The sequence below is a fragment of the Myotis myotis genome, unplaced genomic scaffold (assembly GCF_014108235.1).
Source record: "Myotis myotis isolate mMyoMyo1 unplaced genomic scaffold, mMyoMyo1.p scaffold_m19_p_9, whole genome shotgun sequence".
Taxonomy (NCBI): Eukaryota; Metazoa; Chordata; class Mammalia; order Chiroptera; family Vespertilionidae; genus Myotis; species Myotis myotis.
Window position 1 is genome coordinate 28,408,758 of NW_023416401.1, and position 26,535 is coordinate 28,435,292.

A 26,535-nucleotide genomic window follows, 5' to 3' on the forward strand; every position below is an offset into this window, starting at 1 on the left:
AGTGAAGGAGGAAGGGCCAAAAGAGCCCCAGTGGGCTCCAAGCATATGTCCTTGGCTAAAACAGAAATAAAGAAATAGAAAATGTTTACAAAGCAAGAGGAAGCGCAGAGGGAGTCTGAAAGAAAGATGCATCAAGGACATTGTCAGATGATAACATTTGGTGGAAAAGAAAGAAAGAAAGCCTAGAACACAAGAACAGTGTCAAAGCAGTGATAACAACCACCTCAAATTATGTACATGTGGAAAAGACTGACAAGAATTCTAGGGACAAACACTTTAATTTGATGTGCTGGGAAGATTGTGGGTACATTTTTATCTCCTATTTTGATTTCTGTTAACATTCATAAATGCTTATGCAAGAGTAATTTTAAATGCTTTCAAAGATAAGTCACAGAGAAAAACAATCAAAAGTTTGACTACATAAAAATTAGAAGCTACTGCATGTCAAAAAAAAAGGCAACTAAAGTGGAAAGACATACAATAACTGCTAAAGACTTATCTGTAGTAAAAATGGTAGGTAAAAGGTTAATTGATAACAATATCTTTATTAATATTAAACACTCCTGAGAAAACATTAAGGAGGGATAAAAGGGTGTGTATGGGAAGCAACCTATCAATGTTTTTCTCTCACTTCTATGTTTCTCTCTCTAAAATCAATTTTAAAAACCACATATCCTTGATGAGATTAAAAATAAAAAACAAATAAATCTACATGTAATGACAGTAAATTTTAAATGATCTCACCACAAAAAGAAATGGTAATTATGTGATATGATGGAGGTGTTATCTAACACAATAGTGGTAATCATGTCATAATATATTTATAATCAACACCTTGTCTTAAATTTACATAATCATTTATGTCAATGAACATAAATATCTCAGTAAAGATGAAAAAAACACATTCCTATCCACATAGGTAGCTGAATGGATAGGAAACCAAAAACATATGCTTTCTAAAAGAGACCTACCTCATAACAAGACACACACAGACTATAAGTAAAGAGATGAAAAAAGATATTTCATGCACATGGAAACAAAATAAAAGCTTGGGTAGCAATACTTATATGAGACAAAATAGAGCTTAAAACAATGACTATAATAAAAGACATGAATAATCCAACAAAAGAATATAACCCTTGTTAACATTCATGTATCCAGCATAGGAGCACCTAAATATATAAAGTAAATCTTGATGGACATAAAAGGCGAGAGCAACAGTAATGGGACTTAACACCCCATTGACATTAATTGATAGATGTTCCAAACAGAAAATCAACAAGGAAAAAAGTGGCCTTAAATAACAGCTAGACCAGATGGATTTAATTGATACTTTCAGAGCATTTTACCACAAAGCAACAGAATATACATTATTTTCAAGTGCACATGGAACATTTTCCAGGACAGACCACATGTTAGGACACAAAACAAGTCTCAATAAACTTAAAAGTTTTAAATTATATCAAGCATCTTCTCCAACCACAATGGTATAAAATTAGAAATCAATTACAAGTACAGTAAAAAAATACACAAACACATGGAGGCTAAATAACATGTTACTAACAATGAATGGGTTAACAATGACATAAAGGAAGAAATCAAAAGATAACTTAAGACAAATGAAAATGCAAACAAAACAAAAAAAACAAAATCTGTGGGGCCCAGTGAAAGCAGTCCTAAGAGGGATTATGAAAAGAAACAGGTTGATGCTGGAGGCTATCTAGAATGTGACAGGAGGCCCTAGCCCCTGGCTTCAGAGTCACCTGAGTACTTGCTAACTATGGGCCCTCCCAGCCCTGCCAATTTAGAATCTCTAAGTGCCCAGGAATCTACATTGGTACAAGCAATCACCCACCTCCATTCCAGGTGATTTTTATGCACAATTACATTTGAGAACAAATTGATATATCTGTATAACCAAAATGTGTAGTGCAATCTCAAATTATAGCCCCTTGAAGACACCTCAGCTTCAGTTCCTCATCTGTAAGATGGGCACATTGCCCTGGCCTCTTCCAGGGTTGCCATGAGGATGAAAAGCATAAGGATCCAAAAGTGTTTTCTAAACTATGAAGTGGTTTAGGAAAACAGTAGAAGTTTCTTAAGCCCTTTATGAAATTATTTGTTGCATATCGTAGACTGTGTCAACACTAGAAAAGACCATAGAGACTATGTAGCCTCTTACTATACAGATGAGAAAAGTGAGGCCCATTATGGGTAGGGACCTGTGAAGCCAGCCCGTGATAGAATCTGGCCTACATAGATTCCCAGGTGGGATTATAGCTTGTCCCCCTTCACGTCCACTGATAGAGAAGCTACCATTAGAATGGTAAGTCTTATTTGAAAAAAACAAGCTAGAATCTGGCAGAGGGTGAGAGAATTCAGCAACAATCCCATTCCAGATGGAGTTTCCTTTCTTCACATTTTCCCAAAGGGTTTCAATAACAGTAATGCTCACTTTATAAAGACCTCTCATGCCCAATAGTCATTCAATGAACACTTATTGAGCACCTGCCACGTGCCAAGCACTATACTGATTGCTGGAGAAGGAAGACATAGTTATTGTTGGCCCATTTTATGATGAGGAAACTGAAGCCCACAGGACATGAGCTTACCTAGCGGGTGAAAAGTCTATTATTCAGGCTTGGTAGGCCAAAGCCAGGGGTTTTCCAAAGCCCTGCCTTCTCCAAAGTATTCAAGTACACACCCTCCCATGTAGAAGCAGGTGCCCTCCTTCCCACAATCCCTCTTCCCCTGCTCAGCAGAAAGGAGTGAATTCCCAGAGTGAAAGCAAGGGAGAGATAAGGGCCTTCTGTATCTATTAATACCCACTTGAAAGCAGCAAAGGCCTGATAGATGGGACTCCTTGGCCCTAAGCCTGGCTGATCTGACAAGGCTGTTCTCAATGTCAACAGTTCTCCTCAGGCTAGCAGGCTTCCAAAAAATCCACAATTACTGGCAGCCACTTCCATTGATGATCTCCTTTCAACCCGATAATCCCTAAGTGAAGATTTTTTATCCACAGGGTGCAGGAAGGAGGCTCAGAGAGGGGCACTCAAAGGTCAAGGTAACACAGCATAACTGAGATGGGAACTTAGCCTGTTCCACAGCAAAACCTAGGTAGGGCCTGCCCTTCATACCCTGCCACCCTCTGTAAATACCCTAAGAGCCGGGCTCAGGGCTGTCAAGATTATAATGTGTGGTTTACAAAAGGTATTATGGTAGATAATGGCTTACTTAATAGGTGCTTACCCCTATCACCACTTCTACCAACTCCTACTCTATAGGAGTCCAAAGAAGTGGAAGCTCCTGGGCCCAAGATCCTTAGCCTGGAAACATCTTTCCCTTGATTCTCTCCAAGAGGCAGGATTGTGTAGACATAGCATGAGCTTCTAAATCAAGATACGTAAACAGGAAGATTGGTCTGTGTGACCTGACAAGTCAATTCACTTCTTCTGAACCATGCTCATTTATTCTGCATACATTTATTGAATACCTACTGTGTGTCACAGATTGTGCTAGGTGCTGGGAGACAACTGGAAGCAAAACAGATCCACCTCTGATAGCTGGAGCTCACAGTCCAGTGAAAGAGTCAGAATTGTTTTTATGGACCTACACAATATGTTTAAGAAGTTTGATAAATGACACAAAGAAGCCAAAGGTATTTATTCCACATATGCCACCTCTCCTAAACATACAATGACTTAATTTTTGTTTATTGATTTTTAAAGAGAGAGGCGGGGGAGGAGGGGGGGAAACATCAATTTGCTGATTCACTTATTCATTCACTCATTAGTTGCTTCTTGCATGTGCCCTGATGGGGATAGAACCTGCTCAGAGAGGGGCACGGCATCCTTGGCATATGGGATCAATGCTCTAACCAACTTGAGCTACCTGGCCAGGGCTGTGGTAACTTAATTTTATTAAGGGCACAGAGACATCCATTGTTAAGTTCTGGCAGAGGGAGGTGGGAAATTCTGCAACATCAATCACATTTGTCTTGAATGATCCCTTGTTGCTACATTGAGGTCTCTGACTGACAGTTTACTGTCCCTGGACATGTTCTGTCATGGCGTCAGCTCTGGCTGTGTCTGAACACAGATCCCTTACCCATCCAAGAGGCCGTCTGTCATAGGTTCAAACCTTGGAGTCACACAGACCCCAACTGTGTAGCTTGGCTAGATGACCTTGAGTAAGTGATTTACCCTCTTGAAGAGCTTTGCTTGCTCCATCAGTAGAACAAGGAGCAAGGCTCCTTTACAGAATGGGTGTCAGAGGAAATGAGAAAACGGCAAGCAGAGTTTGCAAACAGGCCAACAGGTGTGATTTAATTTGCCTACAGAGTACTTTTTCTGAACTGTGGATTCATTTTTAAAATTTTTTAAATTGGAAAATGCTATATAAAAATTCAAATATATGTCTTTTCTTTAAAACAGTACCTGGCAATACTAGCCAGGCCATCATGGTCTGAGCAGTTACCGTCACCCATTTAGCCAGAGCCTTGGCCGTCTAAGCCACCAGAGTCCCTGCTTTGCTTGCCTCACTCAGTGACCTTACTTGCCATTCCAGGTATCTGAATTTGCAAACCCTGATGCCTGGGCCTGGCACAGAGTAAACACCCAATAAATGTTAACTACTATTATTACTGCCATGGAACCAACCAGCACCAACACAGCTCCTCTGCTTTGCAAGTGACTAAAGAGAGGTGGCCATGGAAGAGTAGGAAAAGTGGGCATTCATGGTGAAACAGAAGAGATGGGGTTTAGTGCCAGTCGACAGCTGTCTGGCTGTGTGGCCTTGGCCAAATCCTTGGCCATTAGTTCGGTCCATATGTTCAGTGTGGTGTGGGCCACAGGGTCCAAGGTCCAATGTAAGCACATAGGTCTTAGGTCTATAAGCAAACCTACCTTTCCCAACCCGTTTCTCTCTGAGCTCATTCTCTGGGGATAGAAACACAAGAAAGAGCAAGGCCTCTCGAGCTGTAGACTTAGAAGCACCATACTTGCACTTCTGCTTCATTCTATTACCCAAAGCCAGGCACATGGTCAAGTCCAGAGACAGAGGCAGAGGACACTTCAAACTTAAATGCCCAGGGGGGTGGATGCAGAAAGGGTAAAAGATCATTCAACCCATCAGCAAGACCTATCAATTCTACCTTAGAAATACTTTCCACACCTGTCCAATACTCCTTCTATCTTATTGCTACCACCACTTCAGTTCACCATGATCTCTCTTACCTATCACCACCTGACTGCTCTGTCCAGATCTTTCTTGTCCATTCCTTCTCAGACCATTCTCAATGCAGCAACGAGAATAAACTTAAAAAGAAAACCTGCTCTGACCACTCATTTAATTAAGTCTGCCAAATGATTTCCTATTGTTCTCAGGATAAAGGTGAAAATCCTGACTAAGGCCTGAATTGTTTTCAATTTTCAATTGAGGAGTTATGTTAAAGCGAATAGGTGAACCTGGTGAAAGGGAGAAAGAGAGTGAGGAGGGAGTGTGGGAAAGAGAGGCTTTGTAATGACTTCCATATGAGGACAGCCTAGGACCCCCTTCTCCAACCTCATCTCCTTCCATTCTTTCTTTCACTTTATGGTTGGAACACATCATAATTCCCCAACTTGTACACTATTTCAAGCCTCTGGGGTCTTAATTGGACTGCTCTGTGTCCAAGTACAGTTCTTTATCCCTCCTTTTGGTACGGATTCAAAACCCTCTGCCTTTCTCCTTTCCTTCTTCTAAGGAAAAAGGAGAGAGGAGAAGAGTGTAGATTGGTTTGGCTCAATGGATAGAGCATCGGCCTGCAGACTGAAGGGTCCCAGGTTCGATTCCAGTCAAGGGCAGGGAAAGGAGAAGGGAGGGAGAGGAGAAGGGAGAGAGAGGAGAAGGGAGAGAGAGGAGAAGGGAGGGAGAGGAGAAGGGAGAGGAGAATTCGCAGCAATTCACGCCTACCTGAAGAAACAAGAAAAATCTCCAAGAATAATACTTTACCTAACACCTAAAGGAAGTAGACAAAGAATAGCAAACAAAGCCCAAAGTGAGTTGAAGAAAGAAAGTAATCAAGAGCAGAGCAGAAGTAAACAGAGTCTAAAAAACAAAACAAAACAAAGTTGTCCAAAGAAATTGAAGAAGATACAAATAAATGAAAGCATATACCATGCTCATAGATAGAAAGAATTAATATAGCCCTGGCTGGTTTGGAGATATCACACCAATATCACACTATACTACAAGGTCACATAATCAAAACAGCATGGTACTGGCATAAAAACAGATATATAGATCAATGGAACAGAACAGAGAGCCCAGAAGTAAACCCATATCTAGTCAACTAATATTTGACAAAGAAGGCAAGAACATACAATGGAGTAAAGACATTCTATGTAATAAATAGTGCTGAGAAAATTGAACAAATATACCAAAAAATGAAACTATACCACATTTCTACACCATACACAAGAATAAACTCAAAATGGATTAAAGACTTAAATATAAGACTCAAAACCATAAAACTTCTAGGCAGTAAAATTTCTGACTTTTCTCTGAGTAATATTTTTTTATATATCTTCTCAGGCAAGGGAAACAACCCCCCCCCACCCCCCCAAAGAAAAACAAATGGGACTACATCAAACTAAAAAGTTTTTGCACAGCAAAGGAAACCATCAGCAAAATGTAAAGACAACCTATTAAATGGCAGAAGATATTCACCAATGATACCTGACAAGGGTTAGTCTCCAAAATTTATAAAAAAGTCAGACAACTAAGTACCAAAATAACCCCAAACAATCCAATTTAAAAAATGGGCAGAGGAAATGGTGATGGAAAGATACATGACTTGAGGTGGGGAATACACAATACAATATACAGATGATGTATTATAGAACTGTGTACCTTAAACCTATATAGTTTTATTAACCAATGTAACCAAATAAATTCAATTTTGAAAATGGGCAGAGGACCTGAATAGTCCAAAGAGGACATAAAGATAGAAAATAGAAATATGAAAAGATGCTCAACCTCACTAATTATCAGAGAAATGCAAATTAAAACCACAATGAGATATCACCTCACACCTATCAGAATGGCTATCATCAATAAATCAACAAACAACAGTGTTGGAGAGAATGTGGAGAAAAGGGAACCTTCATGCATTGTTAGTGGTGATGCAGATTGGTTCAGCCCCAACAGAAAACAGTAAGGAGGGTCCTGACACTAGGGGGGTGAGGTTATGAGTGGGGGGTGGGGGTGGGGGCAATGGGGGGATAAGGACACATATGTAATACCTTAATCAATAAAGAAAATAAATTAATTAATTTTTAAAAAAGAATGACAAACTCCACATGTGGAATGAGAACTCTATCCATGAATTAAACAGTTAATTGTATCAGTTAACATTTAAATGTAGTATTTACACAATAAGTTTCAAGTAGAAAAAAAAATTTATTTTAAATGGAACTCTGCCTTATGACTCAGTGATTCCACTTATGGGTATATATCTGAAGAAACTCAAAACACTAATTCAAAAGAATATATGCACTCCTATGTTCATTGCAGTGTTATTTATAATAGTCAAGATACAGAAGCAATCCAAGTGTCTATCAATAGACAAATGGATAAAAAAGCTGTGGTACATATATGCAATGGAACATTACTCAGCCACAAAAAAAAAAAAAAATGAAATCTTACCATTTGCGGCAGCAATGGATGGACCTAGAGGATATGATGCTAAGTGAAATAAGTCAGTTAGAGAAAAACAAATACCATATGATTTCACTCATATTTTGAATCTAAAGAACAATATAAATGAACAAACAAAATAGAAACCAACTCAGATACACAGAACAGACTGATGGTTGCCAGAGGGGAGGGAGGTTCAGGGAACTGGGTGAAAAAGGTGAAGGGATTAAGAAGTACAAATTGGTAGTCACAGTCACAGGGATGTAAAGTATAGCAGGGAATATAGGGAATGTAGTCAACTAGAGGACCAGTGCACAGAATTTGTGCGGGGGGGTGGGGGTGGGGCCCTCAGCCCGGCCTGCACCCTCTCCAATCCGAGACCCCTCAGGGGATGTCTGACTACCCTCTCGCAATCCGGGACCGCTGGCTCCTAACTGCTCACCTGCCTGCCTGCCTGATCGCCCCTAACTGCTCTGCCCTACCAGCCTGATTGCCCCTAACTGCTCTCCCCTGCCAGCCTGATCGCCACTAACCACCTCTGCCTTGGCCCCCACCACCATGGCTTTGTCTGGAAGGACATCTGGAAGGATGTCCGGAAGACGTTTGGTCTAATTAGCATATTACCCTTTTATTAGTATAGATCAGGGGTGGGCAACCTTTTTGTGAATGCATGCCAAAACCAGCAAAATCTCTGACTCAAAATTCTTCTGCGTGCCAACCCTAATTTTTTGAAAACATGTTATGCCTACTTGATATCTCTTAAGGTGTATGTATGTGAAGAACCTTGAAGAAATAATAAATTTCATTCGAGTGACAAAAATACAGTATATGATGATGAAAAATACATTTATTTTTTAATGTATACATGCACACTGATAGTCCGACAGAAAACTTTATGACTCCGTTTGATATTATCAGTGGGACTTGTGCTGCTGCATCACTGATGACAGAGATTTTACATCAGGTTTATATTTCGTGACCTTCAGAGATATGCACGAGCTACTACTTTCATCTGTCAGGCTACTCCTATTACGAGACTTAACAAAATTCATCACTGAGAACAAAGATTCACAAGCATATGTGGATGAAACCAAAACACTGGTAGGATCTAGAAAGGCAGGGAGAGTTAAGGCAGAGGCATAGAAATTGCTCTTCTCCTCTCTCGTCAATCCATGTCTATGGTCTTCAAGATAACTTGTTATGTAAAAATATTTATTTATCTAAGATGCACCTACACTGAATTTATCTGAAAAATAAAGAAGTCGATATTAAGAAAAAAATTGTAAATGGAAGATTATAAGAGAGGGTTTTGCGTGCCAGCAAAAGTTACTGGAGTGCCACGTTTGGCACGCGTGCCAGGGGTTGCCCACCCCTGGTATAGATAATATTGTAATGACTATGTATGGTGCCATGTGAGTCCTGGAAGTATCGGGGGGAACACTTTATAAAGTATATGAATGTCTAATCACTATGCTATACACCTAATAATTAATAAAAAATAATATTGAGTGCAAACTATAATTGAAAAATTAAAAAATATATAATACACTTAAGATTCTACCTCAAACACAAAAAACGAAAGCATTAAAATTGCAAGAAGCAAATACACAAAATATATGGGCATAATTCAAATACACAAAAGCAGACTGTGTAATGTACTTAAGGGAACACGTTCAATCTCACCAGTAATTAAAGAATCACATATTAAAACAAGAGGAAAGTATCATTTCCATCCTACTAAATTTGGAATATATTTTAAAATGATAAATCAAAGTTATGTGCTGATACCTGTGTGAAAGGGGACAAACCTTTTGTGAAAGAATGTGGCAATATACATTAAAAAGTTCTAAAAAGGCCGAAACCGGTTTGGCTCAGTGGATAGAGTGTCAGCCTGCGGACTGAAAGGTCCCAGGTTCGATTCCGGTCAAGGGCATGTACCTGGGTTGCGGGCACATCCCCAGTGGGAGATGTGCAGGAGGCAGCTGATCGATGTTTCTCTCTCATCGATGTTTCTAACTCTCTATCTCTCTCCCTTCCTCTCTGTAAAAAATCAATAAAACATATTTTTAAAAAAAAAGTTCTAAAAGGGTCTATACCAGGGGTGGGCAAACTTTTTGACTCGAGGGCCACAATGGGTTCTTAAACTGGACCGGAGGGCCGGAACAAAAGCATGGATGGAGTGTTTGTGTGAACTAATATAAATTCAAAGTAAACATCATTACATAAAAGGGTGCGGTCTTTTTTTTTTTTTTTAGTTTTATTCATTTCAAACGGGCCGGATCCGGCCTGCAGGCCATAGTTTGCCCACGGCTGGTCTATACCCTTTGATCTAGCAATCTTACACCTCGAACCTCTGATGAAGAAAAAACTGAAAACATGGACAAAGTTTAATGATGGTCAAAGATGTTCACCCCAAGGTCATTTATTTATAAGAAATAAAACAGATGCCAGTTGAAAGATTCAACAACAGTGACTGCTACATCAAATGTTAATAAAAGCATAAATTAAAACTATAAATACCTCATGATTATCAATATGTGGTTAAAAGGGGAAAATTGAATTTAGCAAAATTGCAGGATAGTAGATTAACATGTAAAAATCAGTTGTGTTTCTATACACCAGCAAAAACAATCTGAAAAGGAAAGTAAGAATGCAATTTCATTTATAATAGCATCTTAAAGAATTAAAGACTTAGAAATAAATCTAACCAAGACATGAAAGACTTATATACTAAAAACTAGAAACCTGATGCACAAAATTCATGCATGGGTAGGGTCCCTAAGGCCTGGCCGGTGATCAGGGCCAATCTGTGGGGTGACCTGTGGGGCAATCGGGGGAGGGCGGGTTCCCTGCTGGCACCCGCCTTGACCAGCCTGCGGGGGCCCCCACTGGCACCAGCCTTGACTGGCCTGAGGCCTGAGGACTGGGGGCAGCTCCTGCATTGAGTGTCTGCCCCCTGGTGGTCAGTGCACATCATAGCAACCGGTCATTCCACTGGTTGTTGTGCCATTTGATCAATTTGCATATTAGGCTTTTATTATATAGGATTATAAAACATTAATGAAAGAAATTAAAGAAGATCTAACTAAATGGAAAGGTGTCTGTGTTCATGGATTGGAAGATTTAACGCTGTTAAGATGTTCATACTACCTAAAGTAATCTACAAATTCAGTGCAATCATGATTAAAATGTAAAAACTGTTTTTTGTAGAAATGGAAATGCAGATCCTCAAGTTCACATGGGAATTGCAAGGGGCCTCAAATAGCCAAAATAATCTTGAAAAAGAAGCATAAAGTTGGAAGACTCAACTCAACTTCCATCCTTTGAAACTTACTACAAAGCAGTAAACAAAGTAGTGTGGTACTGGCATAAAGACAGACACACAGACCAATGAAACAAATTAAAGAATCCAAAATAAACCCACACACATATGGTAATTGACTTTTGACAAGAGTAAAGGGGGCAAGGGCAGTCTTTTCAACAAATAGTGCCAGAAAACCTGTCCATCCACATGCAAAATAATGAAGTTGGGCTCTTAACTAATACTGTATATAAAAATATAACTAAAACTGGATCAAAGAGCTAAATAAACTTAAGAGCTAACACTATAAAATTCTTAGGAAAAAAACTGAAGAAAATCTTCATGACATTGGATTTAGCAACAATCTCATGTAATGCCAAAAGCACAGGCAACAAAAGAAAAAATAAATTGTATTTCATCAAAATTTAAAAACTTTCATGCATCAAAGGATATTATCAAGAAGTGACAAGACAATCTATAGAATGGAAGAAACAATCTATAGAATGATTTGCAAATCATATATCTGACAAGGGATTAATATCCAGAATATATAAAGAACTACAACTCAACAACAACACAATTAAAAAATGGGCAAAGGACTTGAATAGATATTTCTCCAAAGCATATAAATGGGCAATAATAACATGAAAAGATGCTCAACATCATTAGTCATTAGGGAACTGCAAATCAAAACCACAATGAGATACCACTTCATACCCACTAGGATAACTATTTTTTTAAAAAAATAAGTGTTGGCAAAGATGTGGAGAAGCTGCAACTCTTGTGCATTGCTAAAGGGAATGGAAAATGGTGCAGCTACAATGGGAAACAGTTTGGTGGCTCTGTAAAAAGTTAAACAGAATTACCATGTGACCCAGCAATTCCACTCCTGAGCATATACCCAAAGGAACTGATAGCAGGTATTCAAATAGATATTTGTACACCAGTGTTTATAGCAGCATTATCCACAATAACCAAAAGGAAATAAGCCAAGAGTCCATCAATACATGAATGAATAAATAAAATATGGTATATGAACACAATAGAATAGTATCCACCTATTAAAAGAAATGAAATTCTGACACATGCAACAGCATAAATGGATCTTAAAAGCATCATAGTAAGTGAAATAAGCCAAACACAGAAGGCCGAGTATTGTATGGTTCCATTTATATAAGGTATCTAGAATAAGCAAATTCATCTAATATAATAATAGAGGAATATTCAAATTAGCTGGATGCCGTAACGTGACGACTGATCTACAAGTGGCAAAGAGCTACAGGAGGGCGGGTCAGCGAGCTACAAAGCAGCAGAGAGCTACAGGAGGGCGGGGCCAAGAGCTACCAGCCGCGGTGGGCGGTGTGGCCAGCTGAGGCAAGCGGCAGTGAGCTATTCGCGCATGATTCATGTCTACCAGTATAGACAGAAAGCAGAACAAAGGTTATCGGAGGATTGGAGAGGGGCGAGAGAAGGGAAGTTATTGTTTATGTTGGGAATCATGAAAAAGTTTTTGGTTTAGACTGTGATAAGTACACAGCTTTGTGAATGTATTTGATGCCACTGAATTGTACATTTACAAACAGTTAAAATAATAAATATTATTTATGTATATTTTACTAAAATTTAAAAAGGGGGGCAATACTATGCATAGTGAAAAGATAGGAATGAAATAAACAAAAACGTCAGCAGCAGCTATTTAGATATAAGAAATCTTTGGGTGGTCTCCTCTTTCTTGTAATCACTTTTCTCTATTTTCCAAATTTTCTTTCAATTACTTCTTGGATTGGAAAAAAAATGTTTCATGTTTTAAAACTTCAGGATTTAATACATACAGTACGTAGTTCTCCAGCCCAAATTTTTCCCTTGATGATATAAAATTTCTTTACATTTGGACCAGCATTTACAAAGGATTTACTCAACTAGGGACTATAAGAAAAGGAAATCATCACTTTAAATGATTTAAAGAAATTCACTGTTGCACAGAGGTAAGAACTAATGTTTTCTTAGGAAAGGGTTCACCTTGACCTGGCCCCAGGCCCATTGAGCTCACTCACATCACATCAGGGTTTGATATCAATTCTTTCCTTTATCTGAGTTTCTCTCCTAGCCCTTTGGGTGCTGAATGAGGAGAGGACAAGTTTCAAGGCCCCTCAGATAGATAATTTCCTCTGGATGTGTGATAAAGTCCACAATTTGACATTCAACCAATAAATTAAAATAGAATATAATTTAAACATGCAAGTGAGAATTTTCTTAATTTAATTAATCAAAATAATCAATATTAATTCACCCTTAAAAAATACTCTAAGCCCATCCCAGAAGGTCTTGTTTATATAGCAAATGATACTGGCATTGTGCTAGGTTTTTATGCAGAAGTCCAAAGGACCTGTTCTCCCCTTTCTGACAAGTAAATAAAACGGTAGGGAATCAAATAACTCACTAAAAAGAAGATATAATTTTTTATCTCCCTTTTTACAGTCTCATATCCACTTCCGTTGGGAATAACAAAGTCTGAATTTTTATGCAACACTTATCTAAATGTGTCGATTTTATCGGATTGATGAATTTTGCTAACAAAAGGCAGCGCTAGGAAATCTTTTATGACATATTTGGCCCATTCACAGGCCTGGAGCTTTAATTTAATCAACTTGAGAATTCTGAGGGAGAACTGCAGGTGTTGGATCTGAAAAAAAAGTCATAAATGGGAAGGCATATCAATCTTTATGATGGGGAAACAAAAACACTCTACTTGATTGCCCTCCACAGGCAGGAGAAGGAGAGGTGGAAGTAGCAGGACATTGTCTCAGGCTGCATAGCACAGAGGAAGCATTGCTGTCTCCTGGTGACCACTATTTAGTATTGATCAAAAAGTGCTGGACCAGAGAAGAAGAGAGGAATTGATAAAACAATGAGATTGGCCAACACTGTGTGCTCAACAAGGATGTTTTCTCCTTTTCATGACCACATTGGAATTAGTCATTCCCTTGGCCACCTGAGCAACCAGATGGCTTCTGTCACATAGTCTCCACACCCCTCCCAACCCCACCCCCACCCTGCCTAATAGCACTGTCACCTTTCTTCTCGCATGGACCTCTCCTATCAGAATGTGCTGACTGTAGACAGAGCCAATAGCCTGACAAGATCTGCTGGATCTCCCTAGTTCACCCTCCCCTGCCTACACTACCTTGATTCTGAGCCACACTTCTCTCCATGGAAAAACCACCATGACCTCCCCACATCTGTCTCTCTGTTGCCTCCAGATCCTCCTTCTTTTAAAAAAAAATTAAATCTTTATTGTTCAGATGATTACAATTGTTCCTCTCCCCCCCCCCCCCATAGCTCCTCTCCACCCGATTCCCACCCCATCCTCTGCCCTTACCCCCACCGCCCACTGTTCCCATCCATAGGTGTACAATTTTTGTCCAGTCTCTTCCCACACACCCCCACACGCCTCTCCCCCGCAAGAATAGTCAGTCCACTCCCTTTCTATGCTTCTGATTCTATTATATTCACCGGTTTATTCTGTTCATCAGATTATTTATTCACTTGATTTTTAGATTCACTTGTTGATGGATGTGTATTTGTTGTTCATAATTTGTATCTTTACCTTTTTTTTCTTCTTCCTCTTCTTAAAAGATACCTTTCAGCATTTCATATAATACTGGTTTAGTGGTGATGAACCCCTTTAGCTTTTCCTTACCTGTGAAGCTCTTTATCTGACCTTCAATTCTGAATGATAGCTTTGCTGGGTAATCTAGGTTGTAGGTTCTTGCTATTCATCACTTTGAATATTTCTTGCCACTCTCTTCTGGCCTGCATAGTTTCTGTTGAGAAATCAGCGGACAGTTGTATGGGTACTCCGCTGTAGGTAACTAACTATCTTTCTCTTGCTGCTTTTAAGATTCTCTCTTTGTCTTTTGCCCTTGGCATTTTAATTATGATGTGTCTTGGTGTGGTCCTCTTTGGATTCCTTTTGTTTGGGGTTCTCTGTGCTTCCTGGACCTGTAAGTCTATTTCTTCCACCAGGTAGGGAAAGTTTTCTGTCATTATTTCTTCAAATAGGTTTTCAATATCTTGCTCTCTCTCTCTTCTTCTGGCACCCCCATAATTCGGATGTTGATAGGCTTGAAGCTGTCCCAGAGGCTCCTCACACTATCTTCATATTTTTGTATTCTTTTTTCTTTTTGTTTTTCCGGTTGGGTGATTTTTGCTTTTTCTTATTTTAAATCTTTGACTTGATTCTTGCGATCCTCTAGTCTGCTGTTGGATCTCTGTATATTATTCTTTATTTCAGTCAGTGTATGCTTAATTTCTAGTTGGTCCTTTTTCATAACCTCGAGGGTCTCACTAGATTTCTTGAGGGTCTCACTAAATTTATCAGCAGTTTCTACAAAATTCTTGAAAAACCTCAAAAGTGTGGTTTTGAACTCTATATCCAGTTGTTTGCTTTCCTCCATTTCTGTCATTTGTGACCTGTTTCTTTGTCTTCATATTTTTTATGCATCCCTGTGTTGATAGAGTGGCTTTCTGTGTTAGGTGTCCTATAGGGCCCAGTGACTCAGCCTCCCCAATTACCTGAGGTGGACACTCTTGGTGCACCCCTTTGTGGGCTTTGTGCACAGTCTTGTTGTAGTTAAGCCTTGATTGTTGTAGGTATCACTGGGAGGAATTGACCGCCAGGCCAATTGGCTGTGAGAATCAGCTGTGTCTGCAGTGGGAGAACTTCTGAGCTGGAGACACCCTTCTGGGGCAAAACTTGCTTCAGTGGGGCTTTGGTGCTCACTGAGTCTGCCCCCTGAGTGTGTCCCTTATGGATCTGAGGAGTTGTAATCTGGATAGTCCCACTCTGACCACTGGGTACACTGGCTCTTGGATCTCTACGGAGGTGCTAATTTAGCCTCTACCTGAGGCCACCCAGCAGGAGCTATGGAGAGATTCCTCTTCTTTGTTTCGGGTTCGGAGGTGCCCAGATGAGGCCCAGCTGTGAAGCAATGCAAGCTGCTGTGGGGCCTTGGACCTTCTTTTCGAAGTTCTGGGTCTCTCTGATTCAGTTACAGTTTGTTAGGTAATTTTCAGGGTGCAAAGGGCCAGGCCTTTCATTTGCAAAAGCCTCTGTGCATAGCTTGGGTGGGGCAGGGTCTCAGGGGATCAACAGGGCGGAGCAAGCAGCTATGGATGCTCCCCAGTCCTACCCTAAGAAGCCCTGCGTCTCAGTGTCCCAGTAATCGCTGCAAGCACCTCTGACAGAAAGCCGCCCTCGAGGTCTGCCCAATGCCAGACAGTCCAGTTTCTCCCCTTATGAGTCTGGGTCCCCAGAGACTCACCCGGAACTGGAGTTCAGAGAAGTCGGGAGCTTGAGACTCCCTCCCGATTGAAAAAGACAACCTCGTCCTCAGCTGCCAGCCCTTTCCGCGTGCGCCTCCGTACCTCTGCACTTTACTTCCGCACCTCCTCTGAGTCTCAGTGCTTTTTTCTTTCCTTCTAGTTGTAGAATTTCCACTCAGCCAGCCTTCCTGTGGTTCTGGATGATGTCCGTTTTGTCTTTTAGCTGTATTTTTGAAGTGGTTGTGTGAGGCAGCAATCTCCGGTGTTTACCTATGCCGCCATCTTGGTTTCTCCTCTCCAGATCCTCCTTGCCATGCCATCCTTTCACCTAGAGCCAGCCATCTCTACATAGGAGGGGAACCTCTTTCAGTCAGTCTCCTGCTCAAAATTTTTTTAACTCCCTACTTTCCATAAGATGAAACTGTAAATTCCTTAGTACGAAATACTACAAAGGTCCTTTTGTCATCTGAACTTTCACAGTACCCCCAACACAGCAATGTCCATCGGTCCATTCATCTGTATAACCATCCAATTTTATAAACCTCTAACGGAAACATCTAGTCATCCACCAGAACTCATATCTCCTCTTCAATTCATATCTCCAGCTGCAGCTAAACCGACAGTGAGGGGATAAAGTCCCTAGCTAAATGAGGAGGTAGGATGGAGTCCTCAGCAACAGAATTTCAGTGAGAAGGGTATGCCCCTTCCAGGTCCAGGTCCTACACACTAGACCAGTCCGCGGGCCAGATCCGGCCCGTTTGAAATGAATAAAACTAATGGCCCGCGGGCCAGATCCGGCCCGTTTGAAATGAATAAAACTAAAAAAAAAAAGACCGCACCCTTTTATGTAATGATGTTTACTTTGAATTTATATTAGTTCACACAAACACTCCATCCATGCTTTTGTTCCGGCCCTCCGGTCCAGTTTAAGAACCCATTGTGGCCCTCGAGTCAAAAAGTTTGCCCACCCCTGCACTAGACCTTACTGCAGACATGAACACACCACTGCCTGTGCCCTCTTTGACCACACGAACAAGGACACACCCTACAGTGGAGGGCCAGCAAGATGGAGGCAACCTGAGTTTCTCTAAATGTCATGCAGAGCAAAACCACACACTGCTCATGTTAGGAAATTACCTATAAAATCAATTTCCTGCTTCTTAATGCCTCTGTACTGTTTGGTCTCTTGCAATAGCACCTTAGCCTTTACCCTTCATTCAAGCAAGGGCCAGGCAATATCCCATTTACCAGGACCCGGTGTTAACAGCTACCTCCCAATCCATGTGTGCCCTGAAGCCTGCTTGTGTATGTGAACCTTCCTCTCATTGGTAAACCTACTTGGTGTTCTCCAGGGTCTTCTGCATTTTCTTGGTCATTTTCTCTATCGCTGCCTGTTTCTTTCCTTCAGCCAAGAGGTCCGTCTTGTTCAACACCACAATCAGCTTCTGGCAGGCAATCTGTCCAATCACAAGGCATTCTGCTGACTGGGTCTGCATCCCCTTGGTCACATCGATGACCAGCATCATCAGGTCAATGATCTGGGCCCCTGGAAGGAGAAAAGACAAGGTTAGAAATAGAAAAGGGAGAGGTGAGCTCAGAAAGCTGCCCAATGCCCTAGGTCAGGCAAAACCGGCCAAATTAAAGTATTAAAAGTGGGTGGAGTGGGAAATGAACAATTATCACATACCTCCTAGCACCAGGCCACAGGTGACATGCTTTGACCTACAAGATTTCACTGAATTCTCATAACTAACAGGTGTGTTACCCCATTTAGAGATCAGAAAACTGAGGCCTATAAAGGAGAGCTTGCCCAGGCCATACAGCTAGCCTGAGCAGGGCTGAGTGACTCAAAAACCCATGACTTTCTATTGCACCAATCCTATCATTTCATTCCGTCCTACATAGGAAAATATAAGCAGAAAAAAGCTTAGTGTTAGACTTGACAAATGCCTAGAGATTTACCTTTGCAAAGAGATAGGAGAGAAGGACTAAAAAAGTGAAAGAGAGACCTAGCTGGTTTGGCTGGGTGGATAGAGCATCGGCCTGTGGAATGAAGGGTCCCGGGTTCAATTCGGTCAGGGGCACATGCCTGGGTTACGGGCTTGATCCACAGTAGGGGTGTGCAGAAGGCAGCCAATCAATGATTCTCTATCATCACTGATGTTTCTAGCTCTCTCCCTCTCCCTTCCTCTCTGAAATCAAAAAAATATATTAAAAATCAACAAAAACCACAGACTTGGTGGCTTAAACAAGAGAAATTCATTTAAAAAAAAAATGAAGGAGGAGTTTGGGTGGGGAAAGGGCATCTCCTCTATGGTTCCTGGGCCTTCTCCTCATAGTACTTGTGGTTTCCTCATGATCATTTCATGCTTGACTGGACTGTATCTACTCACTTCTTCTGTCCTTTCTGTGCTGGCTGGGGGCTTCCTGTTCTTTCACGGGGCAGAGTAGGAGCATTCAACTGTATCAACAGAGCATCATATGTATATGTACATATATGTGCATGCATGTGTATGCATGCATATGTATGTGTGTGCACGTGCACACGTGTGTGTGTGTGCGCATGTCAGATTGTGAGTATGGCCTAAATACACAGCCACAGTTGAACTGAACAACAGCAGGGACAGTGAGTCTATCATCTACCATGAGCAGGACAAATTATGTACAGCAGACTCATCTTTTTAAGCAATTGAGTCCAGCCCTAGCTGGTTTGGCTCAATGGATAGAGCATCAGCCTGCAGACTGAAGGGTTGAGGGTTCGACTCCAGTCAAGGGCACATACCTTGGTTGTAGGCTCAATCCCCAACCCTGGTTGGACATGTGCAAGAGGCAACCAATCAATGTGTCTCTCTCACATCGATGTTTCTCTCTCATTGTTGCTTCCCTCCCTTCCACTCTCTCTAAAAATCAATGGAAAAAATACCGGGTGAGGATTAACAACAAAAACACAAAAACAACTGAGGCCTATAAAACCTCATCTGAAAGATTCTCTCGTTTCTACTGAATCACCAACTCCTTGGAATCCGTCTCTGTTCCAGCTCCAGTTCCCATGACCCATGGCAGGTCCATGTCAGCTGTTCCTTAATGAGTCCATTCACCTTAACTTGTCCCTCTGAAATCCATGCTCCAGCAGCCTCCCAAAAGGAATTTTCTTAAGATACATAACTGATTCATACACTGTTGGAAGGGTGGGAAGGGGTTAAATTAGTACAACCTCTATGAAGATCGAGTTGGAAACAGCTATCAAACGTACATAATCTTTGACACAACCAAGTTCACATACATGTAAAATGTCCTTATAGCAAGCTTATTCCAGTTGAAAACCCTGGAATATCCATCAGTAGAGGACAGGGTAAAAATAATGCTACAACCATGTGACAGAATAGTATATGGCCATTAGAAATAATGAAGAATCTCTTTTTTTTTTCTTTTTTTAATTAAATCATTATTGTTCAGATTATTACCGTTGTTCCTCTCCCCCCGCCCCCCGTAGCTCCCCTCCACCAGGTTCCCCTCCCACCCTCTGCCCTCACCCCCCACCACTGTCCTCATCCATAGGTGCACGATTTTTGTACAGTCTCTTCCCGCATCCCCCACACCCCTTTCCCCCCTAAGAATAGTCGGTTCACTCCCTTTCTATACCCCTGATTATATTATAATCACCAGTTTATTCTGATCATCAGATTATTTATTCACTTGATTTTTAGATTCACTTGTTGATGGATGTGTATTTGTTGTTCATAATTTATATCTTTACCTTTTTCTTCTTCTTCCTCTTCTTAAAAGATACCTTTCAGCATTTCATATAATACTGGTTTAGTGGTGATGAACCCCTTTAGCTTTTCCTTACCTGTGAAGCTCTTTATCTGACCTTCAATTCTGAATGATAGCTTTGCTGGATAAAGTAATCTTGGTTGTAGGTTCTTGCTATTCATCACTTTGAATATTTCTTGCCACTCCCTTCTGGCCTGCATAGTTTCTGTTGAGAAATCAGCTGGCAGTCGTATGGGTACTCCCTTGTAGGTAACTGACTGTCTTTCCCTTGCTGCTTTTAAGATTCTCTCTTTGTCTTTTGCCCTTGGCATTTTAATTATGATGTGTCTTGGTGTGGCCCTCTTTGGATTCCTTTTGTTTGGGGTTCTCTGTGCTTCCTGGACCTGTAAGTCTATTTCTTCCACCAGGTAGGGAAAGTTTTCTGTCATTATTTCTTCAAATAGGTTTTCAATATCTTGCTCTCTCTCTTCTTCTGGCACCCCTATAATTCGGATGTTGGTACGCTTGAAGCTGTCCCAGAGGCTCCTCACACTATCTTCGTATTTTTGGATTCTTTTTTCATTTTGCTTTTCCGGTTGGGTGTTTTTTGCTTCTTCGTATTTCAAATCTTTGACTTGATTCTTGCGATCCTCTGGTCTGCTGTTGGGAGTCTGTATAATATTCTTTATTTCAGTCAGTGTATGCTTAATTTCTAGTTGGTCCTTTATCACAACATCAAGTGTCTCATTAGATTTCTTGAGGGTCTCATTAAGTTTATCGGCGGTTTCTAGAAAATTCTTGAAAAACCTCAAAAGTGTGGTTTTGAACTCTATATCCAGTCGTTTGCTTTCCTCCATTTCTGTCATTTGTGACCTGTTTCTTTGTCTCGGCATTTTTTATGCTTTGCTGTGTCAATAGAGTGGCTTTCTGTGCTAAGTGTCCTATAGGGCCCAGTGACTCAGCCTCCCCAATTACCTGAGGTGGACACTCTTGGTAACCCCCTTGTGGGCTTTGTGCACAGTCTTGTTGTAGTTAAGCCTTGATTGTTGTAGGTATCACTGGGAGGAATTGACCTCCAGGCCAATTGGCTGTGAGAATCAGCTGTGTCTACGGTGGGAGAACTTCTGTGCTGAAGACACCCTTCTGGGGCAAGACTTGCTTCAGTGGGGCTTTGGTGCTCACTGAGTCTGCCCCCTGAGTGTGTCCCTTATGGATCTGAGGAGCTGTAATCTGGATAGTCCCACTCTGACCACTGGGTACACTGGCTCTTGGATCTCTAAGGAGGTGCTAATCTAGCCTCTGCCTGAGGCTACTCAGCAGAAGCCAGCTGTAAAGCAATGCAAGTTGCCCTGGGGCCTTGGGGCAGCTGCAGTTCGTTAAGTAATTTTCAGATTACAAAGGGCCAGGCCTTTCATATGCAAAATCATCCTTACACGGCTTGGGCGGGGCGGGGTCCCAGGGGATCAACATGGGGGGAGGAGTGTGCAGTATGGCTGCTCTCAGTCCTGCCCTCAGAGGCCCAGGCAATCACTTCGAGCGCCTCTGAGAGAAAGCTGCCCTCAAGTTCCGACCGATGCCAGACAGTCCCGTTTCTCCCATAAGAGTCTGGGTCCCCAGAGACTTGCCCAGAACTGGAGCTCAGAGCTTGAGACTCCCTCCCGATTGAAGAAGACAATCGTGTCTTCAGCTGCCAGCCCTCTCCACATGCACCTCCACACCTTTGTATTTTACTTCCGCACTGCGCCTCCTCTGAGTCTTGGTATGATTTTCTTATTCCTTCTAGTTGTAGAATTTCCACTCAGCCAGCCTTCCTGTGGTTCTGGATGATGTCCGTTTGACTTTTAGTTGTATTTTTGAAGTGGTTGTGCGAGACAGCAATCTCCGGTGTTTACCTATGCCGCCATCTTGGTTTCTACCCAAAAGAATCTCTTTCTATAGCACTATAGAATGATCTCCAGGGTAAAGTAAGTGAGAAAAGGAGTAGAACAATGTAACTTGTGTTAAAAGGAGGAAACATTGTTTGTGTGTATGTGTGTGTGTGTTGTATATGACTATCTGCTTCTATACGCATAAAATATCTCTGAAGGAATATAAAAGAAACAAATAACTTTTGGTTATCTGTTGGGAAAAGAGCTAGGTGACAGACAGACATGGGACAAAAGCAGGAAGAAAAATCCTGACTGTAGATTCTTCTGTACCTTTTCATTTTAAACAGGAGTGTGTACTGTCCATTCAGAAATAAATAAAATTATAATGTTAAATACATAAATATCAAGTAAAACATTGACCTGACTGTGTTATTCTCCTGCTAAGAGCCCCCACTGTCCTATGATTAAAACCAATCTCTGTGGTGTGGCTTCGCCGGGCCCCCTTTTACCTCACAGTGCCGAACACTCTCCCTGTGCCAAGGATCACACTGCACTTCACAGAGCCCTTCTCTATGCTCCTCACTCAGCTCCGGGGTGCCTTCCCTCAGCCCCCCCCACCCCCCCTCCCACCACACACACATTAGCCTGAGCCCCACCCACCTCAGGTCTCTCCACATGTTCTCCAGCCTGTCGCCAGTACAGTGCGATGTGGCTAGGTTTTGAGGCAGCAGGATGGGACAAAGCCTGCTGGTAAGCAGTAAGGATGTGCATCCTTGGTTCTCAGCCTGTGTGCACTTCTCAGCGAAGACTTCACAGCAGAATGGCCCCAGTGACTGGCTCAGTGGCCCCCAACAGTGGTGGGCAAAGCTGCACCCAGAGAGTTAAGGTTACTCTACCCCATGAGTGATTTATGAACCTTGTTTCAAGAGTAATTCCAACTACCCAGGCTCCCTCTAAAACCTAAATGTCATCCCTCACCTCACCCAAACTATTATTGACCCATTTTACAAATGAGAAAATCAGGCTTAGAGAAATTAGGTGACTGCCTTGGGTTCTTCAACAAATAGGGGATAGAGAAAAGATCTGAACTCTGGTGTACCCACTGCCATATACAACTTGTCCTTGCAAATGGGGACCAGAGCCTCTCTAGCCTCCTCACCTAGCCTGCACTTTACACTGAGAATCAAGGCACAACCCACGCTAGTTCGCACTCTTTCCCTGTCTTGCTTTTGTTCCTGTTCCTCTCTGCCCAAACCTTACTTGCCCTGACTCTTCCTTCCTACCCCACCCCACACTGAGAGCTCACAGACCAAGGCCTGGATTTCAATTTGTATTCGCAGCAACCAGCACAAGACCCAGCTCAGGCACAGCTTAATCAATCTTTGTTGGACTAACTGAGCAAACAATAGTTCCCCCTACCTCCTCCACTTTTTTTTTTTTTTACCAGGAATTGGTTTCTTTCCTCTGAAATTCAATTTCCTATTGGTCTATAAAATTATCCAGGAGTGCCTTCTCATGGCCCAGTGGCCGTAGGGGAAGGATGATGTACAAGTATTTAGTCCATCTCTCATCTGATGCCTGTTGGGATCTTGGAGATGGGAAATAAAAGTGAACTGACAAACCCAGAAAGATAAGTGCAGACAGGAGCCAAACCCTCTGAGGCCCATGGGATTTTCTCTGTGGTCTCGCTCTAACATCCACAAGCTGCCTTTGTTGCAGGGAGCACACAGCTCTGCTCCAAAGGCCAGCCTCTTGAGCAGACTGTTGCAGCGCAGCCAACATCAGGGATTTCTAAGGAGACCAAAGGTCACAGTGACTTGACTGGACCTACTGAGAACCAGGGCACCACTGGAAACTGGGGTCACCATCAGGCAACTGCCCGGCTGCCTGGAAGCAGCTTTTTGTTACTCCATTTCTTCATCAAACTTTTGATCAGACGACAGGAAGTGACATAACTGGCCCATCTTGTCTTTTTCAAAATCCCTAGTATTGCCACAGAATGAATCAAACAGTGTCCTTCCCAATTCCCACGAACCCAGAGTAGGAAATCATACTGAGACCAGAGAGAGTGGGTGGGAAACACAAGTCAAAAACTTGCAGTGTACAAATGACCCTCTATATTTCTCAATCTATCAGAGCTTTTCATCTGGATCTATTTACTATAGAATTCTTTAAAGCAGTGATTTTCAACCCTTTTCATCTCATGGCACACATAAACTAATTACTAAAATTCTGTGGCACACCAAAAAATAAATTTTTTGCCAATCCAACAAAAAAACACTGGGTGGCTATTGTTGTGTTGGCTGTTGTCATTTTTTAATTTGACAACATAAGGGAAAAGATGTCAGTGCCTAACTAAATAGTCAGGTGATTTTATTTTATTTTTAAAATATTTTTATTGATTTCAGAAAGGAAGGGAGAGGGAGAAAGAGATAGAAACATCAATAATGAGAGAGAATCATTGATTGGTTGCCTCCTGCATGCCCTCCACTGGGGATCAAGTCCGCAACCCGTGCCCTGACCGGAATCAAACCTTGACCTCCTGGTTCATAGGTCGATGCTCAACCACTGAGCCATGCCCGCCGGGCTAGTCAGGTGTTTTAAAAATTCTTGCAGCACACCAGTGTGCCATGGCACAGCGATTGAAAATCACTGCTTTAAAGGTTTGCAGAGTAATTATAACAAGGTTAAAGTTTCTCAGTAGTTTTGAAATTTCTAATTCTGTAATTATATATTTTAATCAATTCAAAAATAAAAACAGAATTAGTATTTGTATCATAATGCACAACTTAGTAAGAGCCCCCAAAAGTGGCCATCTCCTTCCGTATGATTCACATATACACAAAGGCCCCCATACTCTTTCGAGGAGGTGGAGGAGGAGTATTAACAATGTGAAACAAATATTAACAATTTCTCCCCCAAATCCAATGGTATCCATGAGCCCCTCTCAGGGATCTTTGGTGAGTGGCAGCCAACAGCCTGAACACTGTGTCCACCAAAATGTAGGAAATCCTTATTGTTTTAACCAGGCCTGCAAAGGTGTGCTCCTCCACAAACATCCTGCTAAATTCCACCTGATCGGCCAGGAGACACCCGAGTAGGAGAGCCATGCCACACCACCAAATGGACCAAAAGAAGAGCATATTTCAGGTATTTCAAATACCACAGGTAATAAGCAGGCATGGAGTTGACCTAGCAACAAGTGGAACCAGTGTGCTGCTTAATCAACAAGAAACCCAAAAGATGTTGTCAAACTCCAAACAACAGTCACCATAGATTGGGAGCTGGCCTGGTGCCAAGCCCTGGGCGCAGGACTTCACATCTCCAGTTGCAAACTGACACTTAAGAAGTGCAAAATTGGAAAAGAGTGTTCTTTAGCTTGCATGGTGCCTCTGAGAATATGAACATACTACCAACACTTACAATTCAAGAGAGAACACACAAAAATCTTTATGAGACAGCAGATATGACAGCACTGGTTCTGCCTCTGACATGGCTGTGAAGCAGCTGCCTCTTGAGCATAGTGATATATTCCCAATTTTACTCTGGTCCACACAAGTCTCTATTGCCTGATATTTTGGCTTTTATACTACCAGCCTGGCTCTTGATGGCATATCAGCTTCTGACTTCCGCTTGACGTGCCTTAGCTCTGACCCTCACCACAACGCCATGCAGAGGAGACTCTCCCATTTTAATAAGGAGTAATCTAAAGTCTGGTCACACAAGAGTGAACAGCAGAGGCAGAGCTAGAACCTAGGCTGTCTGATTTCAAAATGTCTGCTTTTTCTATTGCCAGAGTCCTGCATTTCTGAGTCTCCTAGGAACCCTACAGCATCCTGAAGAGTCGGTGGAAAGGCCCTGAAGATGAGAAGAGGAAGAAGAGCCGAAAAGGTGCTAACGCAAACTGCCAGTGTCCTCTAGAACACATCCAAAACCAGAGGTACTGTCCTTCAGGAGGAAGCAGAATGTACATTTATCACCACCTAAAGAAACCCAGAAGGAAAACTGGAAAGTCACATGCAAAAGAATGACAGTAAACTGCTATTTGTGATACCATACACAAAAACTAACTTAAAATGAATCAAAGAGCTAAATATAACTCCTAAAACAATTAAATACATAGAAGAAAACATAGGTACTAAACATATGACCATGGTCTCAGAGAGGATTTTATTAATTTGACCCAAAAGGCAATGGAAGCAAAGGCAAAAATAAATGAATGGGACCATACCAAACTAAAAAGTTTCTGCACAGCAAAAGAAATCACCAACAAAACAAAAAAGCAACCAACTGAATGGGAGAAGATATTTGCAAATAATACCTCCAATAAACGGATAATACATATCCAAAATACATAAAGAATTTATACAACTCAACCACAACAAACAATTTAAAAACGGGCATAGGCCAGAACAGACACTTTTCCCAAGAAAACACACAAATGGCTAACAGATATATGAAAAGGTATTCAACCTCACTAGCTATAACGGAAATGCAAATAAAACCACAATGAGACAACCTGTTAGAATGGCTATTATCAATAAGACCAGAAGTAACAAGTGTGGGAGAGGATGTGGAAAAATGTATATTGGTACAGCCACTACAGAAAAC

General features: G+C 41.5%; 1 protein-coding gene across 2 annotated transcripts in view; it reads right to left on the bottom strand.

The window, feature by feature from the left end:
- EEFSEC (eukaryotic elongation factor, selenocysteine-tRNA specific) overlaps window positions 1–26,535 on the bottom strand; it is a 247,075-nt gene that overhangs the window by 134,298 nt on the left and 86,242 nt on the right. For both annotated transcript variants that reach the window (XM_036322732.1, XM_036322731.1), the window contains exon 2: window positions 17,642–17,849. In XM_036322732.1, the coding sequence (XP_036178625.1) occupies window positions 17,642–17,849 (208 nt within the window). The remainder of the gene's footprint in view (window positions 1–17,641; window positions 17,850–26,535) is intronic.